At 48.4% G+C, this 25,813-nt stretch overlaps 1 protein-coding gene across 2 annotated transcripts in view; it reads right to left on the bottom strand.

Moving 5' to 3' along the window:
* Positions 1–5,238: 5,238 nt before the first annotated feature.
* DNAJA1 (DnaJ heat shock protein family (Hsp40) member A1) overlaps positions 5,239–25,813 on the bottom strand; it is a 344,000-nt gene continuing 323,425 nt past the window's right edge. The window contains exon 9 of one of the 2 annotated variants that reach the window (XM_069630611.1): positions 5,239–5,713. In XM_069630611.1, coding sequence (XP_069486712.1) covers positions 5,492–5,713 — 222 coding nt within the window. In that variant the 3' untranslated portion in view covers positions 5,239–5,491. The remainder of the gene's footprint in view (positions 5,714–25,813) is intronic. The other variant, XM_069630610.1, reaches the window with a different exon arrangement.

Here is a 25,813-nt window from a genome sequence, read left to right as displayed (position 1 = left end):
ATGGCTGCCAGGGGAGGGGCTTAGGTAGAGGGCAGTCATTGGCTGGGGACAGTATGACCCAGAGATCAGTGATTGGTTACTACTAAGAAAGACAGATCAGAAACGAAACCAATACTGATTTTTTCTTTACCGAGGATTCCCGGCCTGATGGGGAATATTCACGAGCATGTGAATCCATGCCAGACCCCATGCTGGAGAATGATCCACCTAACCTGACTGAGTTGGTTTTTGGTATGACTAGGGGGCCGGCAGAGCTTGATCTTAGAGTGTGGAGGATGGTAGGGTTTTAGTTTGTCTTGAAGATATTGAGGTCTGGTTTTATGCATTGCTCGGTGAGATGCATAAGGTTTTGCAGGTCACCCTTCTGGCAACCGGAAGCCAGTGCAGAGTTTTGAGGACTGGGGAGATGAGATGTCTTGGGCCAAGTGCTAGTAGCAGTTTGGCAGCAGTGTTTGGTGCTCTTTGTAGTTTAGTCAGTTGGTACGTGTGGACTCCGAGGTAGAGGGGCTTAGCATAGTCCAGTCTTGACAATTGATTGGACCGCAGAGTGTGTTGGGAAAGGGGAGGTATGGAAAAATGCGCCTATGAGTTTTAAGGTGGTAGTGGCAGGACTTGGGGACATTGACTTGGAGCAAGAGGGTTTGGTCTGAGTCTAGGGTGCATCCAAGGTTTTGAACTGAATTTGAGGGTGTCAGGGAATTGCCCATGGCAGATGGCCAGGGTAGCGGGTGCGGAAGAAGTTCAGTGTTGCCACATACCATGATTTCAGTTTGAGAGATTCAGCAAGAGGTGGTTTGTGATCATCCAGTGATCTATGTCAAGGAGGCAGGAAGCGAGGTCGGGTTGGCAGTTGGGTTTTGAATTCATGAGTTTTAGGATTAGTTGTGCATCATCGGCGTAGTTGTAGCACAGAATATTGTGTGAGCGGATTATTCGTGGGAGGGTGGACATATAGAGGTTAAACAGGAGGGCTGATAAGTCATAATCCTGGTGGAACTCGTGTTGACTGGTCAGGCGTGGGAAGCATAGGTGGAGAGTAGGGTTATTTGGTTCCTATTGTCGAGGAAGGATGCTATCCATTTGAGAGCGTTTCCATGGATTCCCAGGGAGTGGAGGTGATCAAGGAGGATTGAGTGGTTGATTGTGTCGAAGGCGGCAGATAGGTCCAGGATTAGTGCGGCACATCCCACAGAATCAGTGTTTTTAAGGTCATCATTGAGGTTAGGGTGGTTTTGGTTCCATGTCGGGCTCTGAAACCCGATTGAGCGGGTTCTAGGAGATTGTTGGCTTCGACAAATGCATTTAGTTGGGAATAGGCGGTTCGGTCAATGAGTTTGGCAAGGAACTTGGTGAGATGGGGGTGGTAGTTTTTGGGTTTGAGGGAAGGTTTTTTTTTTTAGAACAGGCTTGACATGATCAGTTTTGAACGCCTCGGGAAAAATTCCACGAGCAGAGGGAGTCGTTTAGGATGGTTCTTGCGTGTTCGCCTATGCAGGTAGATGCGAACATTTATTTGAGGGTTGTTGCTGGGCAGGGAGCGAGATGGTTTGCGGGCAGAGAGAAGTTGAGAAATTGGTCAGTTGATATTGGAATGAATCAAAAGTCGGTTGGGTAGCGGTCGCAGGCGGTGGGATGGCAGGTAGGGTGGGTGGATTGCCTGGTGGGTGTAAGAGCTAGTTTGTTGGTTAGAGAGTATGTTCTTTCGAGAGCTGTGGTGTAAAAATGTAGAGAGTGAGAGTCGCACAATGATTGTGAGGGGGTGGGAAGGCTGTTGGTACATGATGGTTTGGCGAATTCGGCAATGATTTTGTGAAGTTCTTTGCTGGGGCTTTTACAGTTTAGGATTCGGGAGTTGTAATCAGCTTTTTTAGCTTTCCGGATTTCGGCCTTGTAGTGGCTATGGTGCCGGGCCAAGGTGGATCTGCTCAGGGATATTTTGTCTTTCCGCCATTTGCGTTCTAGGGATTTATATAGCCGTTTAGTGGTCTTCAATTCTGGTGTGAACCATCTAGGAAAAGGCCATGGCAAGCTGATAGTTTGCAAGAGGGGGTGAGCGGGATTAGTGAGGTGTTGAGCCATGAGTCAAAGGCGTCAGAGGTTAGGAGTTCATTGGGTAGGCGGGTAGGGTGAGGAGCTTTAAGGAGTTAATCGGCTAGGTCGAGAAGAATTTTGTTTCTTCCAGCATTTGCGTGGATTCAGATGTTCTGGTTTGGGTAAGGGGAGCGGGTTGGATGAGCGAATGGCGAAACAAACAATGAAGTGATCGGACCAGATGATAGGGGTGGAGGGATTGAAGATGGCATCAAGTGTGTGTCCTTTATAGTGAGTCAGCCCGTTTATGTGGGTATGGAGGTTCATTGCGTCTAGGCCGTCAACCAGAAAGTGGGTCATGGGGTTTGTGGGGATGTCAAGCCATATGTTGAAGTCTCCTAGAAGGGTGGGATGGTTTAGTTTGAGGGTGGCAATAGTCAGAGGATGTTTGAGAATGGTGTTTGAGAATGGTCCATCATAGCCAGGGGGTCTGTAGATGATTAGGAAGCTGTGGGAGAACGAAGGGGGGGGAGGGATAGTTTTATAAGGAGGGATTTCCAGGAAGGAATGGATGGCTGGTTGTCAATGATTGAGGCAGGGAGGTGAGACTTAAAGGCGATTGCTATTCCTCCTCTAGAGGGACAGTTCAGTTGGATGAGGGAGTAGTCTGGGGGTGAGGGAGATTATTCATTGGCGATAGGGGCGAAGTCGTCAGAGAACCAGGTTTCCGTGAGAAAGACCAGGTCCGGTTTGTAAGAGACGAGGAGGTCAAAGATGCTGTGTCTGTTTTTTGCTACAGATTGGGCATTAAAAAGGATGCAATTTACTTCGGAACAGGAGGTTGCAGAGGTGGGAGGCGAGAGGGTGAAAAATGGGGAGCGAGAGGGAGGGTGGTTGGTGGTCAATGGGAAGAGTCAGCAGGCAGTTTAGTTGGTGGGTTTGGGGGGAGGGGGTTGGTGTGACGGTGGATTTGAAGGTGTGGGTCAGGAGTTGGTCAGTGAGAATTCGAGGGAGAGGGGTTTCAGGTAGGGTGGTACGTTTTCTCTTCAGTGTTTGTTGCGGTTAGTGAGAGAGGGTAGGGGGAAAGGGAGGCAGCTACTGTTCTTGCCAGGGCGAGGCGTGCAATTCTTAGGGGGGGGGAGGAGTGTGGTCAGAGGGGGATGATGGTGGGAGTTGATGAGGGGAGTGGGGGTGGGTGTGCTTGGGAGGCTAGGCAGGCCGTTCGTCGGGAAGTGGTTATGACGATAGTAGGCGGGGATGGGAGGAGCAGTGGTTTTAGGATGCTTGGCTCACCATCATGGCTCTCTGGCTTGGTGTTTGGATAGGTGATGTGGTGGTTTGTGGAAAGGGGATGGGAGGTAGGGGTGGCGGGTGCGAGGGGGTCATTGTCGGCGGACCTTGGTGGGTTGGGTGGACTCATGGTTTTGATGATTTTGAACTGTGTTATAGTTGGCTTTGGATGATTTCGTTCACACCTTCCCACTTCAGCTATACCACCGGATGTTAATTGTACACACTTTCTATGATTAACTGTACTATCTTTACTGATAATTCACACTTTAAGTTCAACTATACCACCGGGTGAGATTATTCACACTTTCGAAGTTTAACTATAGCATAGGGTGAGCTTAATCAAAGTTTAAAATTAAACTATATCATATGGTGATATTATTCCCATTTCTAAGTTCAATTATAGCATAGAGTGAGATTAATCCAAGTTTTAAATTTCAACTATACTATAGGGTCAGATTATACAGTTTCTGAATTCAACTATACCACCGGGTGAGATCGAAGTTTAACTATAGCATAGGGTGAGCTTAATCAAAGTTTAAAATTAAACTATATCATATGGTGATATTATTCCCATTTCTAAGTTCAATTATAGCATAGAGTGAGATTAATCCAAGTTTTAAATTTCAACTATACTATAGGGTCAGATTATACAGTTTCTGAATTCAACTATACCACAGGGTGAGATTATTCACAGTTTCTAAATTAAACTATATCATGGACTATGGAGGATGAGTCATATGCACTCAAGATGCCTGCACCCCCCCCCTCCATCACTCCTCCCCCTCCCCCAATGTACATTTTACTCAGCTCACTTGTGACACAGGACTTTAAAATGTAGGGTTCCCTGGATCCATATTTTTTGGAGGCACAAAAAGGTAGTGCGCTCGTACCTACCCACAGGGCCTTTTCCCCCCCTCTACCACCAAGGTGGCGAGTAACCGTGGCAGGAACCAAGACCTTTTTAAATCCTGCAAAGGTTTTTGCCCAGGAATAAACAGTGCAAAAAAAAAAAAATAAGTCACATTAGAATTGAATTCTCTTTAATAAAAAGAAAGCTTCTGTAGCTGTAGAAAATTATTCTAAAAAAAAAAAAAAGAAATTGTCCGCCTTGAACAATTCCTACACACGCGTGGTAAAGACTACCCACCTCACTGGCTGCAGGACAACTGACCCAAAATGAGGTGGTCCAGATTTCTATTAAACCTATACAGAGGATTCCGGTCTGATTGGGGATATTTAAAACGTGTCAATCTATGAAAGAGCCAGTCCTGGGAGAGGAGAACAGGAGACTTGCAGTAGCCCAAACAAATACGGGAATGTACATGCTGATCAAAAGCAGGCAATAAGAGGCCTGCACATAAGTAAAAACGACTGTAGTTGGCTACATAATTTATAGGGGCATGACTGATGTGAGGGGCCACTTCATGCTGATCCATATTCTTATGGTCAACAGCACTTTTCTGCAAGGAAGGCATGGTGGTGCAAGCATAATCCAATGAAGTTGGGCAGGACGGAGAACAATTCAGCCAGGGAGGACGAGATAGGTGGAAATCTAGGGTTGGGCCCAGGCTTCCAAACATCCCTGCTTCAAGGTTTCTGGTTCACCACATCATAGACATCACAAACGTTTGGAGGAAGGAATATTGAACGAGTACGCCACAAAACTGTATTCTGTGGTTTGAAGAAAAGAAAAACCAGTTGTGGTGCCCAGGTATGCAAGTCACTTTTAGAGTTCCGACTGGAAATGTGACGATGGATGTTAAAGCCTAGCAGCTGCAAACAGATCAGACATACACTGTTCATAGGAGGCTACTGGAAACACTGACAAGCAAAAGCAACATTTTCCTGAAAATATTTTATGAAACTGAATGAGGGAGCAGTACTTTGCAAAAAGAAAAAAAATGCACAAAGGTGTAGCATATGCTTTGATGCAAATCATCATTGTATTGGTCATCCAAGTTAAGACAATTTTTTAATTATTTTGAGATTTACTAGTAAAAAAGCTGAACCCTTTTCTGTTAACTTCGTATTCTCATAATTTATTTTAAACATCTACGGTCAAATATTAAAACGAGCACAATGGTAGTTGGTGGGTGTGGTCTTCAGTCCATTCTTCCACAACCAAGTACAAAACAAGGTGTTACAGGTTTTAAAACTCTGGGCTAGATTAGGAGGTTTGGCATTGAACACCACCCCTTGGGTGATCCTCATCATCATCATGATAGGCTTCTCCATTGTAGTTACGCCTTCTTTGCTGGGATGGGTCAAAGTCCACTAGGTCAACTTGCTCCATATCTTCAGTTTCATTTATTTCCTTCCTGGCTGGCAGTAGTTTTTCCAAGAAGGGCACTCTTTCAGGTGAAAGAAATCCGTTCTCAGGAAAGTTCACCTAGAAAGTAATTTAATTATCAGTGAATCTGTCAAAATTCTCATTGCACTGCAAACTAACCAAATAGTTTCTTTGAAGTAATTAATTTCTTCAAATTGACATTTAATGAATATGAAGGACAAGTGTATCAGATAACTTAAACAAAGTTCAAAAATCTTTAATAAATCCAAGCAATCTTTCAAAAATATTTAAATGTGTTCTGTTCTTCATCATGGGCATGCTCAACACAAACAAGCACCAATATCAAGGCGCGAGAAGACCATACACGAAAAGAAGTCTCTTGAAAGGAACAAATTACTTACCTACAACTTGTTCTGCAGTATGGTCTTGCATGGGTTCACATGCTCATGAATATTTCCCATCAGGCTAAGAATCGTCGGTAAAAAGAGTTTAGCTTTAAGCTCACAACTGCGCATCACCTCTATAGCCTGTGTCCTTTGGGCCATACTGCCCCCAGCCAATGACACCAGTCCTCCTAAAACACACCCCTTCTGATCAACTTCAGATTTGGTGGCAAATTTTTTTTATAGATTCAAGCAATACAATGCTAGAGAACTATACCTACCGAGTAACTGATTTCCCAGCAATTGATCTTTTATAGATACATTTGCTCATTTAAATAGAAAAGGGAATAGTAAAACCCTGGGAGGCAGGTCCACAGATTGGAATCAACAGGTTTTTCAATACTGCTTAGCACTCCAACGTGATCAGCCTTTCATCCAACTAACAATGCCTGCAGCACTGCAAGGGACTTCCACGTGGTGCCATTGAAAGCCTCCCTTAACAGTGTTCGCCTGGAACCCCGCTGTAGCCGCCCCGTACCTTGGTGAATGGCATATCTTTTATAACTGTCAAACAATAGGCAGTCAAAGTCCAAAACAGTCAACCATTCACTTTAGGAAAGTGTTAGGGAGATGTGTACGATTCATCCCCTCTTAGTGAAATCCCCAGCACTTGTTGCTGGACGTCTGGAACTTTATCAATAATCCTGAATGACTGGAGCCTTTTTCCACTCATTTTCTTATGGGCCCTGTATCATGGAACTCTATTCTTTGTATTTTTACCTATGCTATGAGTCCATTTTTTCCTCCAAAGCTCTTCAAGGCATCTGTATTTTACTATTGCAGCAAATAGCACATGCAGTGTTGCTGGGGACCTTTAAGGTCCTTTGTGATTCTGCTCTTTATCCTAGAGTAACTACAGCTCTCCCACAAAAACAGTCAGATTGGCACACACCACCTTATGAAGTGCCAAAGGGATACCCAGTACCCCTTCTCTCTGCTCCTGTGACTTTTTAGTCACAATCTCCTAGTTGTGGCAGTGGACGTGTTCTACCAACTATTGTATCATTGTGTACTGCAGGCTATGTCCATAGACGGTAGTACACCCAAGTACCAACTTGCGGCCTCCCTTTTTTTGCCGCTACTAGCGTGGTTGTTCTTAGTTGCCCTTCTACCATTCTGGGAGGTGGATGCCAGTGTGTGGGTTTTGCCTTTGGCAGGAACCTTTAGGTGTCCACACCTAGGCCTGTCTGGGCAGGCAGGAAGAGGGGGAGGAGTGTTCCACTCCTGTCCTTTGTTTGCCAGTGCCTGAATAGAACCAGCTCCCACTGGGGGTCTTGGCTGTCCTTATAGGACAGCCAAACACCCCTTTCTGTAAATTGCTGAGAGATTGCAGAGGAGTGTTTGAACTGTATAAAAAGGCGAGGCTCCCGGAGTGAAAACCAAGTCGACCAATGGAAGCTGAAGTAACCGAAAGAGACCAGAGATGCCTACAGACCCTTTGCAACACTGAACCGACTATTGTTGTCCCGACCGTTTGTGCGACAGGAGCTCTGAAGAGTACTTTCCCTTCGGCTGGTGGGAACAACCAGTCCCAAGACAAAATTTGATTTGAGCACTCTCCCAAAGTAGTGTAGTTTCCAGAGCTGCGGAACACCAATACCAGGAGACCTGCTGCCTATTTGAGTGCATCATCATGGAAAGACTGAATAAGTCCAAATCTTTGCACTCCAGAAATCCTATCCAACTCGCCGAGACCCTCTCAAGAGTGCAGGAAGCGTAGAAGATTGACCGGGTGTATCGTGTCCTTTATTGGTGCTGCAGAGCAGGCGCCAAAACAGAAGTGAACAGAACAATTTGTGGGATCACTTCAACAAAAATTACCTTGACACTGCACACTTTTGGGCATGTATATATGCAAAATAAATTTTCTTTTACAATTCTACTCAAATAGTATAGTTTATTAATGATTCAAACAAAAATGTATGTCTGCTTGTTTATAAATGTTCCAAACAATCATTCAATTTAGCATTTTTTCATGCTCTATAATGCTTTGAATATAGAAATTTAAGAAATACAAAATATTCAAGACTTCTTGAAAGAGTATCACATTGTTCATTCAACAGTTCATTCTCTATTGGTTTGTAGGAATTTTTAGTCAATGTAATGATGCTTTCTCCAAATGGCAAATAGATTGCTTGTTTGTTGGTGTATTTCTCTAATGCACAACGTGTTTCGGGCAATTAACGCCCTTCATCAGGTGCAACCCAGTGATGTGTTTCAATGTGATGCTTTTCTGTAAGTTAAACACATGTTTCAAATCAAAACGCATGTCCATGTTATGAGAATGCATTACTTACCGTAAAAGCATTTCTGATGGTTGTATCTGCTTAGATTCACATGCTGTGCATAGGTCCGACATCCAGTGGTCACTGCAGAGTATTGCATTTTGTTTTTCGTAGTCGAAAAGGGGACGTCGACAAGGCGTGTCTGAAACACTATCCCTATAGTGACGTGCGTTGTACCCACAATCCCTCACGCGTCGAGGTCCCTCTGTTTGTATTTTTTCTGCCCTGAGGGAGCCTTCTAGACGTGAGTGAGTACAGAAAAGAGAGAGAGAGAGATATATATATATATATATATATATAAAGGAAGTCTATGTTCCTTCCATCCGAGCGGGGAGGAAGGGTGGGCGCATGTGAATCTAAGCAGATACAACCATCAGAAATGCTTTTACGGTAAGTAATGCATTCTCTTCTGATGTTTGTTAATCTGCTTAGAATCACATGCTGTGCATAGACTAGCGAGCAGTACCCGGAGTTGGCGGTGGGTTATGAGAAGGAACAGTAGAGAAAAGGTGTCGTAATACTGCCTGTCCCACCTGGGAGTCAGATCTAGAGTGTGTATCTAGACAGTAGTGTTTTGTAAAGGTGTGCACAGAACTCCAGGTAGCCGCTTTGCAGATGGACTCAAGGGGAACATTTGCAATGAATGCTATGGATGCCCCCGTGCCTCGAGTAGAGTGTGCTCTTGGCTTAAAGGGCAGTTCTCTCTTAGCAAGAGTATAGCAGAGAGTGATGCATTGAACAATCCATCTAGAAATAGTGGATTTTGAAACCGCATCTCCTTCTCTTCCTGCTGCCACCGAGACGAAGAACTGATTAGTCTTCCTCAATGGTTTGGTTCTTTCCATGTAGAACATGACCGCCCTGCGTACATCAAGTGTGTGCAGAGTCCTTTCTCCCAAATTGGAAGGATCTTGAAAGAACGTTGGTAGTTCTATAGATTGGTTTACGTGGAATTTAGAAATAAATTTTGGAGCAAACCTAGGGTGAGTGCGTAGAACCACTTTATCTCTGTGAACTGTAACGAAGGGGTCTACAATAGAAAGAGCCTGAAGTTCACTTACTCTCCTGATGGAGGTGATAGCTATTAAAAAAGCAGTCTTAAGAGTGAGGTGTTTAAGAGATGCTTTGTGCATGGGTTCGAATGGAGAGCCCATGAGTCTTGTAAGTACCACATTAAGGTCCCATCCGGGAGCTGGGTCAGCTATCGGGGGGTGTATTCTTTTTACTCCCTCCATGAAGGCCTTTATAACCGGGAACTTCCACCACGACACTTTGAGTTGGGAAGTGGTGTATGCAGAAAGTGCCGCTAGGTGGACTTTAATGGAGTTGAATACTAGACCTGAATCCAAAAGGTGGGTTAGGTATAGTACCACATGTGTGGGAGAGCAGTCAATAGGGTTGATGCCTTTACTCCTGCACCAGATGACAAATCTTTTCCACTTGCTAGAATAGCAGTGGCGAGTGTTCGGTTTTCTGGCTTCCCTGAGGATGTCCATGCATTTTTGCGGGAGTTGAAGATGTCCGAACTCTATGATCTCAGGAGCCAAGCTGCTAAGTTCATGTTCTGGGGGCATGGGTGCAGGGTCCTGCCCTTGTCCTGAGACAGCATGTTGTACGGGCAGGGGAGTTTTACTGGGGGAGATAGAGACATCTCCATCAAGTGAGCGAACCATGGTTGTCGTGCCCACATAGGGGCCACTAGTATCATGGTCACTTGTTCCTGGTGCATCTTGTGCACCACCTTGTTGAGAAGGGGAGTCGGGGGAAAAGCATAAACAAATTTCCCTGACCATTGCATCGACAGACCGTTCCCCTTGGATTGGTTCTGGGGGGTACCTGGAGGCGTAACTTAGGCATTGAGAGTTCTCCAGGGTTGCGAACAGGTCTATCTCTGGGAAACCCCATTGTGTGAAGACGTCGAAGACGATGTCTTCGTGCAGGCGCCATTCGTACTCTTCGGGCAGGGGGAAATCTCTGCTGAGTCTGTCTGCCAGCAGATTGAGTTCCCCGGGTACATGTAGGGATAGTAGGAACATGTCCCGTCTGAGAGCCCACTTCCATATATTTTGGGCCAGTTTGGATAGGCCTGGAGAGTGGGTGCCCCCCTGCTTGTTGATGTAGTACATGGCTGTAGTGCTGTCCGTGAGGACCATTACAGTCTTGCCTTGTAGGTGTTCTTGGAAGGCTTTTATTGCCTTGAATACCTCCAGTAGATTGATGTGTTTGGATGCTACGTTCGGAGTCCACACTCCGTGAGCAGTCTGATGGGATAGGTGAGCCCCCCCCATCCTGTAAGGGATGCGTCTGTGGTTAGAGTGGCTTCCGCCGCGGGTGTGGCAAAGGGTTTTCCTTTTTCCATGTTTCCCTTTGTCCACCACTGTAGCGAGAGAACCAAGGCCTGCGAGACCACCACTAGATCCTCCCATAGTACGCTGGCCTGACACCACTGGCTGTTGAGCCACTCTTGCATTGGGCGCATGCGCAGGCGCGCGCGTGAGGTACCAAATAAATACACGACGCCATCATTCCTAGCAAGCGCATTGCTTTGCGTACCGTTACCTCTTGGCCGTTTACATATTGGGGGATCTGAAACAGCATGTTTTGGACTCTCTTTGGAGGGGAAGACGAGGCCGTCCCTTGTTTGAATTAGAGCCCCTAGGAATTGTTTGATTTGACTGGGGTTTAAACTGGACTTCTTTTCGTTGATGGAGAAGCCTAGCTGGAACAAAAGGTCTACCGTCTTCTGGGTATTTGCGAAACATGTTTCGTAAGAATCCCCTGTTATGAGCCAGTCGTCGAGGTAAGGGTAAACTGGGATGGACAACCTGCGCAGGTGGGCCGCTGCCACTGCCAGCACCTTCGTGAATACCCTTGGTGCTGATGCTATACCGAAGGGTAGCACTTTGAACTGGTAGTGTTTGCCCTCTATCATGAACCTTAGGTATTTTCTGTGCGCTGGCAACATTGAAATATGAAAGTATGCATCTTTCATGTCCAATGTTGTCATGTAATCTCCCTGGGAAAGCAGTGGGATCACTTCCTGTAAGGTTACCATACGAAACTTTTGGGGTTTGATAAATCTGTTCGCTGGGCGCAGATCTAATACAGGGCGCATGGTTAGATCCTTTTTGGGTACAAGGAAGTACACTGAATAAATACCTTCCGTTACCTGAGATAGAGGCACGACCTCTATGGCTCCTTTTTCCAGAAGTTGTTGTACTTCTTGCAGAAGGATGGCAAGATGTTCCGGCGTCATGCGACGTCCCCTCGGGGGTCTGTAGGATGGGGAACTGTTGAATTCGATACAGTAACCGTGGGCTACGGTGGAAAGTACCCAACGGTCTGACGTTATCTCCTCCCATGCCGGAAGAAAGGATGTTATCCGGCCCCCGACCGGTGTTGCATGGGAGGGGACGCGAATGTTCGCGTCACTTGGAGTTGTTGGGGGCTTGGGAGCCTCTGGGGGTGGATCCCCGACCCCTCCCTTTGCCCCGGCGTTGGCCTCTTTGGCTGTACTGCCCACTATTGGTTTGGTAATTGGTGGCAGGGTATTGCTGATGTTGACTTTGTTGTTGGCGTTGGCCACGAAAAAAGCGTTTGTTGCCATAGTAGTGGGCTTAGAGATTTGGTCAAGAGTCTTGATAGTGTCGAACTCTTTTTTTTAGCCATCTCTAGGGCTTCATCTACCGCTTTTCCGAAGAGGTTAGCGTCCTCGACAGGTTTATTTATCAAAGACGCCTGTGTCTCTGGTTTAAAGCCTGAGTTGCGCAGCCATACATGGCGCTTTAGGAGTATTCCTTGTACCAGGGAACGTCCTGCTGTTTCTGCCGCGTCCAGAGAGTTTTTAACAATGCTCTGGTTCACTTGGGTTCCCTCGCCAATAGTTGACAGTAGGCGCGTACGTAAAGGCTCCGGTGCTTCCTCGGCGTCTTTTCGCAGTTTGGCCCACTGCGCGTCTGCGTAGCTTGCAAGCAAGGAATTGTTGGCAATTCTTGCTGAGAAGGCAGCCGAGGAAGTAACTTTTTGCAAGGGCATATAGCCTCTTGCCCTCCTTGTCAGGGGGTGCCTCACTGGTGGAAAGTGGTACCCCTGCCCTCTTTCTAGTATTAGATACCACTAGGGAATCCGGAATGGAATGTCCCCTAATGTAGAGGGGGTCTGAGGGTGAAGGAGTGAAACGTTTTTCAATCCGTGGATTGACCCCTCTGATCATTGCGGGAGTGGACAGCGAAGGTATGATCCTTCTCTTCACTGAAGCGAGGAGGGGAATGGTCTGGCTGACGGGGGGTTTTTCTTTAATCACTCTTTCCACAAAGTCCAATTCTGGAGAGAGTTCCCCGGTGTCGAGTTCGAAATGCGCTGCTGCTCTGCGCAACAGTGCATTGAAAGTGGGTTGATCGTCAATTGGAGACGTGTTCCTAACTGGAGAATTGTCCGGAGGAGTTAGGTTTAGGACATCAGTGTCGGAATACACTGATGGTGACTGCCAGGGGTGTGAAGGTCCCTCTTCTGGGTTAACCCCGAAGCCTTCTTCTATAATGTCTGTTCTGTCTTCCAGACATTCCTCCTGGTTCTGTCCTTCATTGTCCATGAATTCATCTTCTTCCTCGAAGTATTGTTCCTCCCCAGTGAGGTCATATACATCTTGGAAGTCTGAGGCTGTGTCCTGCTGGGGATCGACTAGCCTCGGATTTTTGGCCCTGGGGTCCTCCTGAGGCCCTTCTCTCTGGCGGGGGAAACATAGGGTTATCTAACTCGAAATGGCTCGACCTCTCCCAAAGCGTCGAGGAAAGTGTCCCGTCGCCCTCCGAAAAACCTTCAGGTGTGTCGGGTGACTCCCTGACTGAAGGGGGTAGTCCCTGCTTTCCTTCGGGCTTTTTCGGCGTATCCTTAAACTTATGCGCAACGCTCGACGTAATCTTCGGCGTACGCTTTTGGGCGTCGGCTACAGCGATCCTCGCTAAGCTGTCAGCGACTCGTTTGTCGGCGGAAGCTTGAGTTTTCGACGCTATGGGTATCGAACGCTCTACGGCGGTCTGCGCTTTCTGTTGATGCGCACCGGCCGATGGTTTGGTGGCAGCGCCCTTGTTTGCCGAAAGCCCAGTCGCAGGTCGCGGCTGCGGTTGCGAGAGGGGCTTCGAACCCGAACGGTCCGAGGAGGCCGCCGGTGGAACCTGCGTCTCCTTGGGCGCCGAAGCTCTTTTCGACTTCGTCGAAGAAGAGCCGTGGGTTGTGTGTTTATGTGGATCTTTGTGTGCGTCTGTGTCGCCGGGGTGTTCATCCCCATAAGCAGGGCGTGAGCCGAGCCCGTCGGGGCCGGGGACAGACGACGAAGCGCGTAAGCGCTCCTTAGAGGGGGTTTCGACTTCCGTAGCGGAGGTCGTGTTATCGCGTTCCTCTTCACTGTCGGTGGTAGCAGCGGCGGGTGAACCTTCGGCCTTCGACATCGCGTAGGCCGCCCACCTTTTAACCCTTCGGTCTTTTAGAGTTTTAGGCTTAAGAAGCCGACAAGCCGCACACCCTTCCTCCTTGTGATCGAGGGGCAAGCAGCGGTTACACCGTGAGTGCTTGTCCTTCCAAGTGAATTTGCCTTTACAAAGTGGGCAAAACCTAAACGGTGTCCTCTCCATAGCCGAGGCAATAAATTGCGATAAACACCCCAAGGGAAAGGAAGGGGAAAGGGAAAGGCATTCTCAGAAAGACCCAGAGATGTCCCACGACCCCACTCTCCCTACTGTATATGGCCAGCGAGACCAGGCCACGTGTTCGGCAGCGCCGAAGATTTCCTCCGCTCGACCCTCCGTCGACGATTTTTCTCGGCGGAGAACAGCTACAACTGCGTCGAGGGAGTGTGTATAAATTTTATGAGAAGAAACGACCAAAAGGTCGAGGGTTGCAATGGCATCTCAAGGAGCTCCGCGTGAAGGCGACCAGAAGCTGGGCGGAAAAAAACAATCTGAGGGACCTCGACGCGTGAGGGATTGTGGGTACAACGCACGTCACTATAGGGATAGTGTTTCAGACACGCCTTGTCGACGTCCCCTTTTCGACTACGAAAAACAAAATGCAATACTCCGCAGTGACCACTGGATGTCGGACCTATGCACAGCATGTGATTCTAAGCAGATTAACAAACATCAGAAATACATTTATTTTAGAACCAATTTTATTCATTCGTTTTGGTTTTATTGTCCTCATGTACCTGTAACTCTCTAGATCTCCACTTTAAAACATCTTGTACATGTCAATTTAGCTTTGTGGGTTGGCTCTAAGCCTCCTCCATTCCTTTGTGCACAGCGAGCAATTTGCTCGATCTGTTAAAGAAAACGAATGAACATCCGTTTTTATAGCAGTCCGGTATTTCTGTATGGGTGGGTTTTGTGCAGGGAACAGTCGCTAAAGCATAGCGCTGAGTCCCAGTCACAAAACCCAGATTAACTATCCTTGTGTAGAAGTTACGCGTTGAGCATCTTTCTGATATGTGAGCTCACCTTTATCTGATGGCTTTCCCAGGCAGACTCGTTAGTCGAGCATGCTCGCCCGGTGTTTTGTACTGCCTCGTTCTGCTCGGCTTTCTCTGCTTCGCCGCACAATATTCGATGTGTCCTATTTGTTGTGAGGTTCAAAACTACTGGTATGGCATTACTGTCACTACGCAGTCGCAATGCTTTTTTTTTTTAAATAGTGTGTATAGTCCATTGTTTCTTTCCATGTGCTCTGAAGTCACTGGCCCTTGTTGGATCCGCGGGCACCATCTGGTAGTTTCTTTGGAGGTTCGAGTGGTTGTATTGCATTGTGCTTGCTCGCTCAATCTCGCACTGGCTGCACCTATTTTTAGGTGTCCTTATTCCCTGTTTTTGCTCGGTAGTCCAGACTGCATTTTTTGTTTACATTGCATATCATAGGGTGGTTGCTGTCTTCTTCCCATTATTGGACGCCATCTTGTAGTGTACTGGGCGGTCTCAATCAGAACCTTGTATCTTGAATTCATTCTCTGCATGTTAGTACATAGTTTTATAATTGTTTTGAAGAATGGACACTGAAGCATACATTTTAGATTCAGCAGTCTGTGTTCCAGTTTACACATCTATAAGAAACTTCTTAAATCCCAATCAGCATTCATCCCATTCGGCTGCAGAGAGTTAAATTTTTCGATCCTGTACGTTTCTTTTTGTAAGAGCATTTTGTTTACATTTCCTCCTCTTCTTGATGCTTTTGTTTTTTCAAGAATGATGAATCTTATCTGCGCAATGTTATGTCTTTCTTTCTTAAAGTGTTGGGTTACTGGGGATTTGATGGCTCCTGGCCTGATGTTTGATTTGTGTTCCGACCATCTTGTTTTTGCCTTCCTCGTCATTCCTACGTAATATTCCACATGGGCATCTTATGCCATATGGCAATGCATTACTTACCGTAAAAGCATTTCTGATGGTTGTATCTGCTTAGATTCACATGCTGTGCACAGTCCGACATCCAGTGGTCACTGCAGAGTATTGCATTTAGTTTTTCGTAGTCGAAAAGGGGACGTCAACAAGGCGTGTCTGTAACCCTATCCCTATAGTGACGTGCAGTGTACCCACAATCCCTCACGCGTCAAGGTCCCTCTGTATTTTTCCTGCCCTGAGGGAGCCTATCAGACGTGAGTGATTACAGGAGAGGGAAAGGGGTAAGGATGTCTATGTTCCTTCCATCCGAGCGGGGAGGAAGGGTGGGCGCATGTGAATCTATGCAGATTCAACCATCAGAAATGCTTTTACGGTAAGTAATGCATTGTCTTCTGATGTTTGCTAATCTGCTTAGAATCACATGCTGTGCATAGACTAGCGAGCAGTACCCGGAGTTGGAGGAGGGTTGTGAGAAGGAACAGTAGAAAAAAAAAAAAAGATGTCTTAATACTGCTTGCCCCACCTGGGAATCAGATCTAGAGTGGGCATCTAGACAGTAGTGTTTTGTAACGGTGTGTACAGAACTCCAGGTTGCCGCTTTGCAAATGGACTCCAGAAGGACATTTGCAACGAATGCTATGGAAGCCCCAGTGCCTCGAGTAGAATGTGCTCTTGGCTTGAAGGGTAGTTCTCTCTTAGCAAGAGAGAAACAGAGTGATGCATTGGACAATCCATCTAGATATAGTGGATTTTGAAACTGCGTCTAGATATAGTGCAGTTTCAAAATACATCTCTTCCTGCTGCCACCGAGACAAAGAACTGATTCGTCTTTCTCAGAGGTCTAGTTCTTTCCATGTAAAACATAACAGCCCTGCATACATCTACTGTATGCAGGCTCTTTTCTCCCAAACTTGAAGGGTTCTGAAAGAACGTTGGTAGTTCTATTGATTGGTTGACATGGAATTTAGAAATGAATTTTGGTGCAAACCTAGGATGTGTGCGTAGAACCACCTTATCTTTGTGAAATGTTACAAAGGGGTCTAGCATAGAGAGCTCTTGTAGTTCACTCACTCTCCTAATGGAGGAGATAGCTATTAAGAAAGCAGTTTTAAGAGTGAGGTTCTTAAGGGATGCTTTGTGCATGGGTTCAAAGGGTGAACCCATAAGCCTGGTAAGTACCACATTTAGGTCCCATCCGGGAGCTGGTTTAGCTATTGGAGGGTGTATTCTCTTTACTCCCTCCATGAAGACCTTAATAACGGACTTTCCACCATGACACTGTGTATACGTAAAGTGCAGCTAGATGAACTTTAATGGAATTAAAGACCAGACCTGAGTCTAATAAGTGAGTCAGGTAAATAACAATCCGTGTGGGAGAGCAGTCAACTGGGTTGATGTCCTCTCTACACCAGATGACGAATCTTTTCCATTTTCTGGAATAGCGGTATCGTGTGTAAGGTTTTCTAGCCTCCTAAAGAATGTCCATGCATCTTTGAGGGAGTTGTAAATGTCCAAATTCTATGACCTCAGGAGCCAGGCTGCTAAGTTCAGGGTCTGTGGGCATGGGTGTAGTGTTCTGCCCTTGTCCTGTGACAGCATGTTGTACGGGTCCAATCCTATGAGGGATGCGTCTGTGGTTAGAGTGGCTTCCACTGCAGGGGGGGCCAGGGGGGCAAATTGTGTCCCTATTACGAGGTTTTCCTTCGACCACCACTGTAGCGAGAGAACCAAGTCGTGCGAGACCACCACTGGCTGTTGAGCCACTCTTGCATTGGGCGCAGTCGCACGTGAGGTACCAAATATATACATGATGCCATAATTCCTAGCAAACGCATTGCTTTGCGCACCGTCACCTCTCGACCGGCCACAGAGGGATCTGAAACAGCACATTTTTTACCCTCTCGGAGGGGAAGACGAGGCCGTCCTTTGTTCGAATTAGAGCCCCTAGGAATTGTTTGATCTGGCTGGGGTCTAGGCTGGACTTCTCGTTGATGGAGAAGCCCATTTGGAACAAAAGGTCTACAGTCTTTTGGGTATTTGAGAAGCATGTTTCGTAAGAATCCCCTGTTATGAGCCAATCGTCGAGGTAAGGGTATACTGGGATGGACAACCTGCGCAGGTGGGCGGCTGCTACTGCCAGTACTTTCGTGAATACCCTCGGCGCTGACCCTATGCCGAAGGGTAGCACTCTGAACTGGTAGTGTTTGCCCTCTATTATGAACCTGAGGCGTTTTCTGTGCACTGACATTAAAATATGAAAGTACGCATCTTTCATGTCGAGTGTTGTCATGTAATCTCCCTGCGAAAGTAGTGGAATTACTTCCTGCAAGGTCGCCATGCGACATTTTTGACGTTTGACATTTGTTCGCTGGGCGCAGATCTAATACAGGGTGCATAGTTAAGTCCTTTTTGGGTACAAGGAAGTATACGGAAGAGATACCTTCCGTTACCTGTGATCGAGGCACGACCTCTATTGCTCCTTTTAGTAGCAGTAGTTCCACTTCTTTAAGCAGGGCAAGGTGTTCTGATGACAGGCGTCGTCCTGTTGGGGGACCAACTGAATTCTACACATGCATGGGAGGGGACCCGAATCTTCGGGTCATTTGGTGTTGGTAGCTGGGGAACCTCTGCGAGTGGGGCCCCGACCTCTGCCTTGCCACAGCGCTGTCCTGTTTGCGTGTACTGGCCACTGGTTCCCAGAGTAGAGGACCAGTTGCCTGAAGTGTACTGCTGTTGTTGGCGTTGCCCTCGAAAAAAGCGTTTGTTGGCAAATCCTCGCTTATTGGGAGGCCTTGAGATTTGGTCCAAGGTCTTAAGGGTGTCGAACTCTTTCTTTGCAGTCTCCAGTGCGTCGTCCACTGCCTTCGTAAAGACGTTACTCCTCTATTGGTTTGTTAATGAGTGATGCCAGTGTTTCTGGCTTAAAACCGGAATTTGAGCCAGACATGACGCTTCAGAAGAATTCCCTGCACTAAGGAACGGCCAGCCGTTTGTGCAGCATCAAGAGTGTTTTTAATGATGCTCTGGTTAACCAGAGTTCCTTCTGTTACTGTGGCCAATAAGCGAGTTCTTAAGGGCTCAGGAACTCCGAGGTCTTGCTGTAATTTTCCCCATTGGGCATCAGCATAACTTGCCAGTAGTGCATTATTGGCAATCCTGGTTGAAAAAGCTGCCAATGCTGTAATTCTCTTACCCAGGGCATAGAGCTTCTTTCCTTCCTTGTCTGGGGGTGCTTCGCTGGTTGACAGCGGAACCCCCACCCTTTTCCTTGTGGTAGTTGCCACCAAGGAGTCAGGAATTGAGTGACCCTTAATGTATAATGGGTCTGACTGCGATTGAGTACATTTTTCAACTCTGGGATTGACCCCTCTTACCAGTGCAGGTGTGGACAGCGATGGAATAATTCGTCTTTTAACTGAGGCGAGGAGGGTAATGGTTTGGCTAGTGGGAGCTTTTTCCTTTAATGATCTTTTCCACAAAATCAGTATCGGGGTAATTTCGCCAGTTTCGATCTCAAAATGCACTGCTGCCTTTCGAAGTAGCGCATTGAAGGTGGGTTGATCTATTGGTGATTGATTCCTGACCAGTGTGGTCTGAGGAGAGGGAAGGTTTAAGATGTCAGGGTCTATAGACTGTTGGTGACTGCCAGGGCTGTGAGCCACCTTCATCTGGGTCTTCCTCGAAGCCCCCCCTCCCCCCTGCCCCCCCCCCATATTAGTGTTTCTCAAAACCTTCTGTTCCAAGGTTTTCACTATTTAAGAACTCATCTTCCTGGAAGTGATAGTCCTCTTCAGTGAGGTCATATGTATACATGTCCTCTTGGAGGGGGTTACATCTAGGATATTTAGCCCTAGGGTCCTCCTGAAGCGCCTCCTTTGGTCTCTTAGGTGTCTTATTTTCAGAGGTGGACATAAATCTGTCCAGCTTGTCCATACATGGCTGGAATCTCTCAGTACGGTAAACCAGAAGGGCCTGGAGGCGAAAAAGGAGGTCCCTCTGCCTCTATCCATCTAGGTATGTCCCATAACGTCGAGGATAAGGTCCCTTTGCCTTCTGAGAAACCTTCTCGCAGGCTAGGACCTTCTTTCGACGGCAGGAGCGATCCCTGCCCTCCTTCCGGCATCCTTGGCACTTCCCTGGCCTTGTGAGCGGGTTTCGGCGTGTCACTCGCCGTCCATTTCTGGCCGTCCTTGGAAACTATACGCGCCAAGCTCTCAACGATTAGTTTCTCCATCGAAGGTTCGTCTCAGGCCACGTGTTCGGCAGTGCCGAAGGACCTCCTCCGTGGAAGTTGCCGCCGTCTCAGCTACGACGTCGAAGGAGGGTTCTAATGTATAATCTTAATAACGACCAAAGGGTCGAGTAAATGTTTTTTGCAATTTCTCGAGGAGCAGCGCATAAAGGCAACCAGTATCTGGGTGGAAAAAAACAATCTTAGGGACCTCGACGCATGAGGGATTGTGGGTACACTGCACGTCACTATAGGGATAGTGATACAGACACGCCTTGTCGACATCCCCTTTTCGACTATGAAAAGGGGAAATGCAATACTCAGTGACTACTGGATGTCGGACTATGCACAGCATGTGATTCTAAGCAGATTAACAAACATCAGAAATTACATTTTTAGAGGAGTGTTTGAACTGTAAAAAGGCGAGGCTCCTGGAGTGAAAACCAAGTCGATCACTGGAAGCTGAAGGAACCGAAAAACAAAAGACGCCTACAGACCCTTTGCAACACTGAACCGACTACTGTTGCCCCGACAGTTTGTCCGCGCAACAGGAGCTCTGAAAAGTACGCCTTCCCTTTGGCTGGTGGGAACAACCAGTCCCAAGAAAATTTCATTTGAGCACTCTCCCAAAGTAGTGTAGTTTCCAGAGCTGCGGAACACCAATACCAGGAGAACTGCTGCCTATTTTGAGTGCATTGTCATGGAAAGACTAAGTCCAAATCTTTGCACTCCAGAAATCCTATCCAACTCGCCGAGACCCTCTCAAGAGTGCAGGACTGCAGGAAGCGTAGAAGATTGACCAGTGTATTGTGTCCTTTGTCGGTGCTGCAGAACAGGCGCCAAAACAGCAGTGACCAGAGAAATTGCTGAAAGTCGTGCTAGAGGTCCTCCCTCAAGACTGCTCCAAAGAAATCCTGTCCATTGTCCTGCTTTCAATCATCAGACCAAGGAATAAGGAGGTCAGGTCCAGAGCTACAACATCGGATCATCCACCACGAACATTCTTTACTTTAAGTTACAGTGGGGGGAAGGTATTGCTTACCTGATTCCAGAAAAACGCTCCAGAGCACTGAGGTGCATTTAGGTGTCCAGAGCAACCCCCCTCTTACCTCTGCCCCAATGCCGCTGCTGGTGTCCCTTTGGAGTCCTTTAACAGGGTACCCAATATTGGCTAAGCCTTCTTGTATCTTCCTTCCTAGAGACGGAACAAGTTGCATACCTGTAACTATTGGTCTCCAGCATGGATTCACATGCTCATGAATAGTCCATGTCAGGCCAGAAATCAATCCTCAGTAAAAAAGTTTCACTTTCACAAAAAATCTTTCTCCTATAAAGGAATCACTGAGCTCAGTGTCATACTGCTCCCAGCCAATGACTGCCCTCTCCCTAAACCCCTCCTCTGGCAGCCATCTTCAGATTTGGTAGCATGTAAAGTGGCAGTATGACCTAGAAGAGGGGCAGGGAGGGTGGGTTTGCATGCAAATCCATGCTGGAGAAATTAATAGTTACTCACTGTAGTGACTAATGTACTCTTAGTCCATTGTCCCCTTTCCTCCATACTGTAAGAGTGTCCCTCGTGAGGGACGAGAGACTACCTTTTCCACCAGAAAAATCTTCACTTTAAATTTAGAGGTGTGGGGGCGCGGCCCTGGGAGCTTGCGCTCACCTGACTCCGGCCACCGACCCCACTCAGTCCCCATTGAGGCATTGACAATATTCAGCATTGCTTAATGGCACCAGTATTATTAAGGGGGGATTGTGGGACGTATGGGAGAAAGGGGAGTATGGACCAAGTACGAGTCACTACAGTGACTAACTTAATTGCTCTTCCGTCCCCTTCCCTCCATACTGTATGGGCGATTACCACTCAATGCAGCCGCGGAGATGCTACTTAAGGAAACAGGTTTCTTAGAACAGCCTGTACAAACACTGCGTCTGACCTAGAAGCAGTGTCCAAATAGTGCTTACAGAACTCCAAAGGGGAGGGCAAGGTAGCCACCCTGCTGATTATCTGTCATGTGGCACATGAAGTTGCAACGCCGTGGTCTTGGCTCTGACCGCATTGGCATGCAAGTTAGCCGGCACAGATTTGAGCTGTCCCGCATAGGCCTCCTTGCTGGCCGCGACCATCCATCCTGCTATGGAGGCCTCGGATGCCTGGTAACCGGGCCTTCACCCACCGAGAGAGACAAGACGTCTGACTTGCGGAAATCCTTGGTCCTGTCTAGGTAGTATTTCAGCGCGTGTCTGACATCCAGACAGTGCCAGACCCACTGAGGCTCGTCCTTGGGGTCAGCAAAAAAAGTGGGTAAGACTATTTCCTAGTTGAGATGGAAGGAGGTCACCTTGGGTAGGGACACAGGGTGCGTTCGCAGGACAACATTGTCCTTGTGAAAGATAGTGTGGGGCCCTGAAGCCACCAGAGCCTGATCTCACCGACTCTGCACGGTGAGGATCAAGAGCAGGGCTGTCTTCACGGTGACCAGCCTGATGTCCGCAGACACCATTGGCTCAAAAGGTTGTTCGCCAAGGCGCCCAACATAACATTTATTTTTAAAGGCGGGTAAAGCCGGTGGAGGTCTGCCAGATGTCGCTTGACCCCTAGGTTGGAGGAGAAGAGGCTCTCCTCCGAATTCCTGTAAGCCCCTATGGCTGCCAGATAGGTGCGGCATATATCCACCTGTATGCCGGAGTGTGCAATGTGTGCCGAAAAGGAGAGCACGTCGTCCAAGGTGCACTTAAGAGGGTCAATCTCCCTCGAGTCGGCCCAATGACAGAATTTGGACCATATACTCTGATATTGGCACCTAGAAGCCTTGCTTCTAGCGCCGTGGATGACCTCTAGATTAGCCCGAGATAGGCTCAATTGTTTGTGTGACCTGCGCAGGAACTGCGCTGCGTGGGCTAGTGTGTGAGGAGCAGGGTGGAGTACCCTGCCCCCTTGCTGGGCCAGAAGCTCAAATGTCAGCCCCAAGTCTGTCAAGCCTGTCCGCTTCCAGGTTAGATTCCCCAGAGGTGGACCGCCATGAGGTAGAGGTTCTCCAGAGCCCATGCTGACTGTTAGGTTGCACAGCAGAGGGGGATCTGGTACCCGCGTCGCCCCCCCACCCCCGCTTGTTGACCTAGTACATGCTGGTGGGGTTGTCTGTCTGCATAAGAACTGTCTTGCCCTCGATAAGAGGGAGAAAGACTTTGAGAGCCAGCCACATGGCCCTCCATTCTAGCCAATTGATGTGGGACTCCATGGACGCTGTGGTTGTCCAGGGGGCTCCCCAGCCCTCTAGGGAAGAGTCTGTAGTGACTATGACCCGAGGGGCCAGCTGTCGGAAGTGCTTGCCCTGCTGCAGTCCGGACCACCGATGAATGTGAGTGGAGAAAGGGAGGAATGTTGGCTGGTTCCACTTGGGAGCCCTTCTCCCAATTCCATGAGGCTGCGAATGGCAGCTGTAATTTCCTCAGCCTTGTGTGGGGTACGAACAGGACCGCTGCCATAACACCCAATAGGTGTTGGTACCACCAGGCCGATTTCACTGACCTGAGGGGAAGTGAGCTGTGGCTATCTTGATGGCCGCAATCTTGTCCTCAGAGGGAAAGACTCAGAGCTTGTGTCCCAGCTAAGGACCAAGCAGGTCAGGCTCTGCGTGGGCTGCAGCCGAGATTTGAGATCAATAGTGGACCCCAGGTCGTGGTGTTAATCAGTGCGGACAGCGTATTGTGAACCACTTCTGGAGCGTTGGCCCGAACAAGCCAGTCGTCCAGGTATGGGGAGACGTGGTGGCCCTCTGCAGGATCAGGGGCTGCCACTGCATTCATTAACCTGATATACACTGGGCGCCGAGTTGAGGCCAAAGGATAGCCCCTTGTATTGGAAATGGCAGCCCTTGATCCTGCGTAGTAGTAAGGAATGATGCGGCTGCCAAATAGAGACATCTAGATAAGCGTCATTCAGATCCAGGGAGCAGATCCATGCTCCCCTGTCCAGTGTTTCCGCAATAAGAGCTGGCTTAACCATCCTGAAATGCTGCAGAGGGAGAGAAGGAGGATGGAAGGTCCAACAACTCTCAGGCCAGCCTGGTTCTTCTGTATGGCAAATATCCTGCAATAGAAGCCCAATCCTCGCTGGGACTTCCATTGCCTGGCTCTCGACGAGCAAGCGCATCTCTGCCAACAGAGTTGTTATCCCAATCTGTGGGAGAGGAAGGTAAGCGGTACCCCCATGGAGACTACGGTGATGCTCCAGGGGTCCGAAACATTCTGGTGCCCAATTTTGCATGTGAAAGGCAAGCCTGCCCCCCGCCAGAGACACGTGGACTTAAAGGGTCGTGTCATGCCTTCTTTCACTCCAAGGCTGTTGCAGAGGAGGGGGATTGTAAAGACACCCTGTCCTCCCCCACCCCACCCTTTTGTGGTTTCCTCCGGTGCCGACCGAGAACTGTCAGGTTACCTGGACCTCTGTCCTTTGAAGCCCAGGAACCTGCCAAACGCCCGCCCCTTGTCAGATTGTTGCTGCGACTGGGTGTAGGCCTTGGGTGTGGCCTTTGTAAAAATAGAAAGACCTTGCGGTTTGCCAGCTGATTTTTATCCATTTCCTCATCTGTGGTGGCGAGGTCCAACATGCGTTCCTGGGCATCGGGATTAACTTAGTAGCCCGGAGCCAGGCCGTCATCATGTCTGTGGCAATGCAGATAGCTGGGCCAGAGGTAGCAATGTGGGCCCCGGTGGACTCCATGATGCCCTGCGCTACGAGCTTGGCTTCTCCTAGGCCAGCCTTTAAGTGCGCTTGGCTGTGTGCCGGAAGTTCTGGGATGCCAGGAGGCGTTGGAGTACAACTTTTTTTCTGTACACCTCCAGATAATCTCCTGCTTGCCTAGCAGCGTCGAGGACAAGGTGTCAGAGGACAACTGAGGCTTAGAATAGAGTGACGCTGCAGCAATCACGCAACTGTGGTTGAGGAATGCGCCAAAAGAAAGTGCATCCCCTCCATCTGCCTATACTTGGTGCCTAGGTGCCGATTGACAGGTTGGGCAGAGTGCAGCTTGAGCCACCCCTTCTTGGCTAGGGCAACTAGGTCTTTCTGCATCGGGGTCCCTGTTTTGGTAGGGGGTCTTAGGGTGAGAACTTATGCCAAAACCCCCTCCGCGGGCTGCTCTACCTCAGGCTGAGGAAGGCCCAAATATTCTGCCAAACCTGCAAGGCATTCGTGGAAGGCCCTGGCCTAAGATACAGTGTCGGGGTTCTTATCGTCGTTGTCCACTAGAGTGCTTTGAGGGTCCAGAAATGGTGGAGGGGTGCTGGGTGCCGTGGGCTGCGGTGTGGAAACCAGAGCCGGTGGCTGCTGCAGAGGGTGGTGTGGAACAGCCTGTACTGTGGGAGGCAGGGAAGCCAAATCTGCTGGGGCAGCAGTGGTTGCGCTGGGGCCTGTCACCGGAGCCATAGAAGGAATGACTAGATGCCTGGTTGGCACTGGGCCCACGTTGTGACTCGTTCCTCCACCCGCTCTGCCAGAGGGGGTATAGGATGCGTGGCATCTTGTCGAGCCGAAGTCGTGGCGCCTGGCTCGCTGAAACCTGCTCTGTACAAGAAACTTGGTGTTGGAGCCTAAGGTCTATCCCGCACCTCAGGTTGTGACCTGGAAGGATCATTTCCCCCAGCAGAGCTGCCGGTATAGCTGAATGAAGGCACCCCCTCGGTCATGCCGGTACTAGGGTGCTGCCCATCGGGAGTAATCTCGGTAAAAGAACCTTGCAGTCCCTCAGCACTGACACCGGAAGGATCTGGAGACCCCTTGGCCATGAGGCCAGTAGCTCGACCAGCCTCGCTACGTGTGCTGGTGCTAGAACCCGAAAGGTTACTAT

This window comes from Ambystoma mexicanum, chromosome 6q (genome assembly GCF_040938575.1).
Source record: "Ambystoma mexicanum isolate Mex_15411 chromosome 6q, UKY_AmexF1_1, whole genome shotgun sequence".
Taxonomy (NCBI): domain Eukaryota; kingdom Metazoa; phylum Chordata; class Amphibia; order Caudata; family Ambystomatidae; genus Ambystoma; species Ambystoma mexicanum.
The sequence above is the reverse complement of the archived record's forward strand: the minus strand, read 5'-3'. Positions and strand labels throughout refer to the sequence as shown.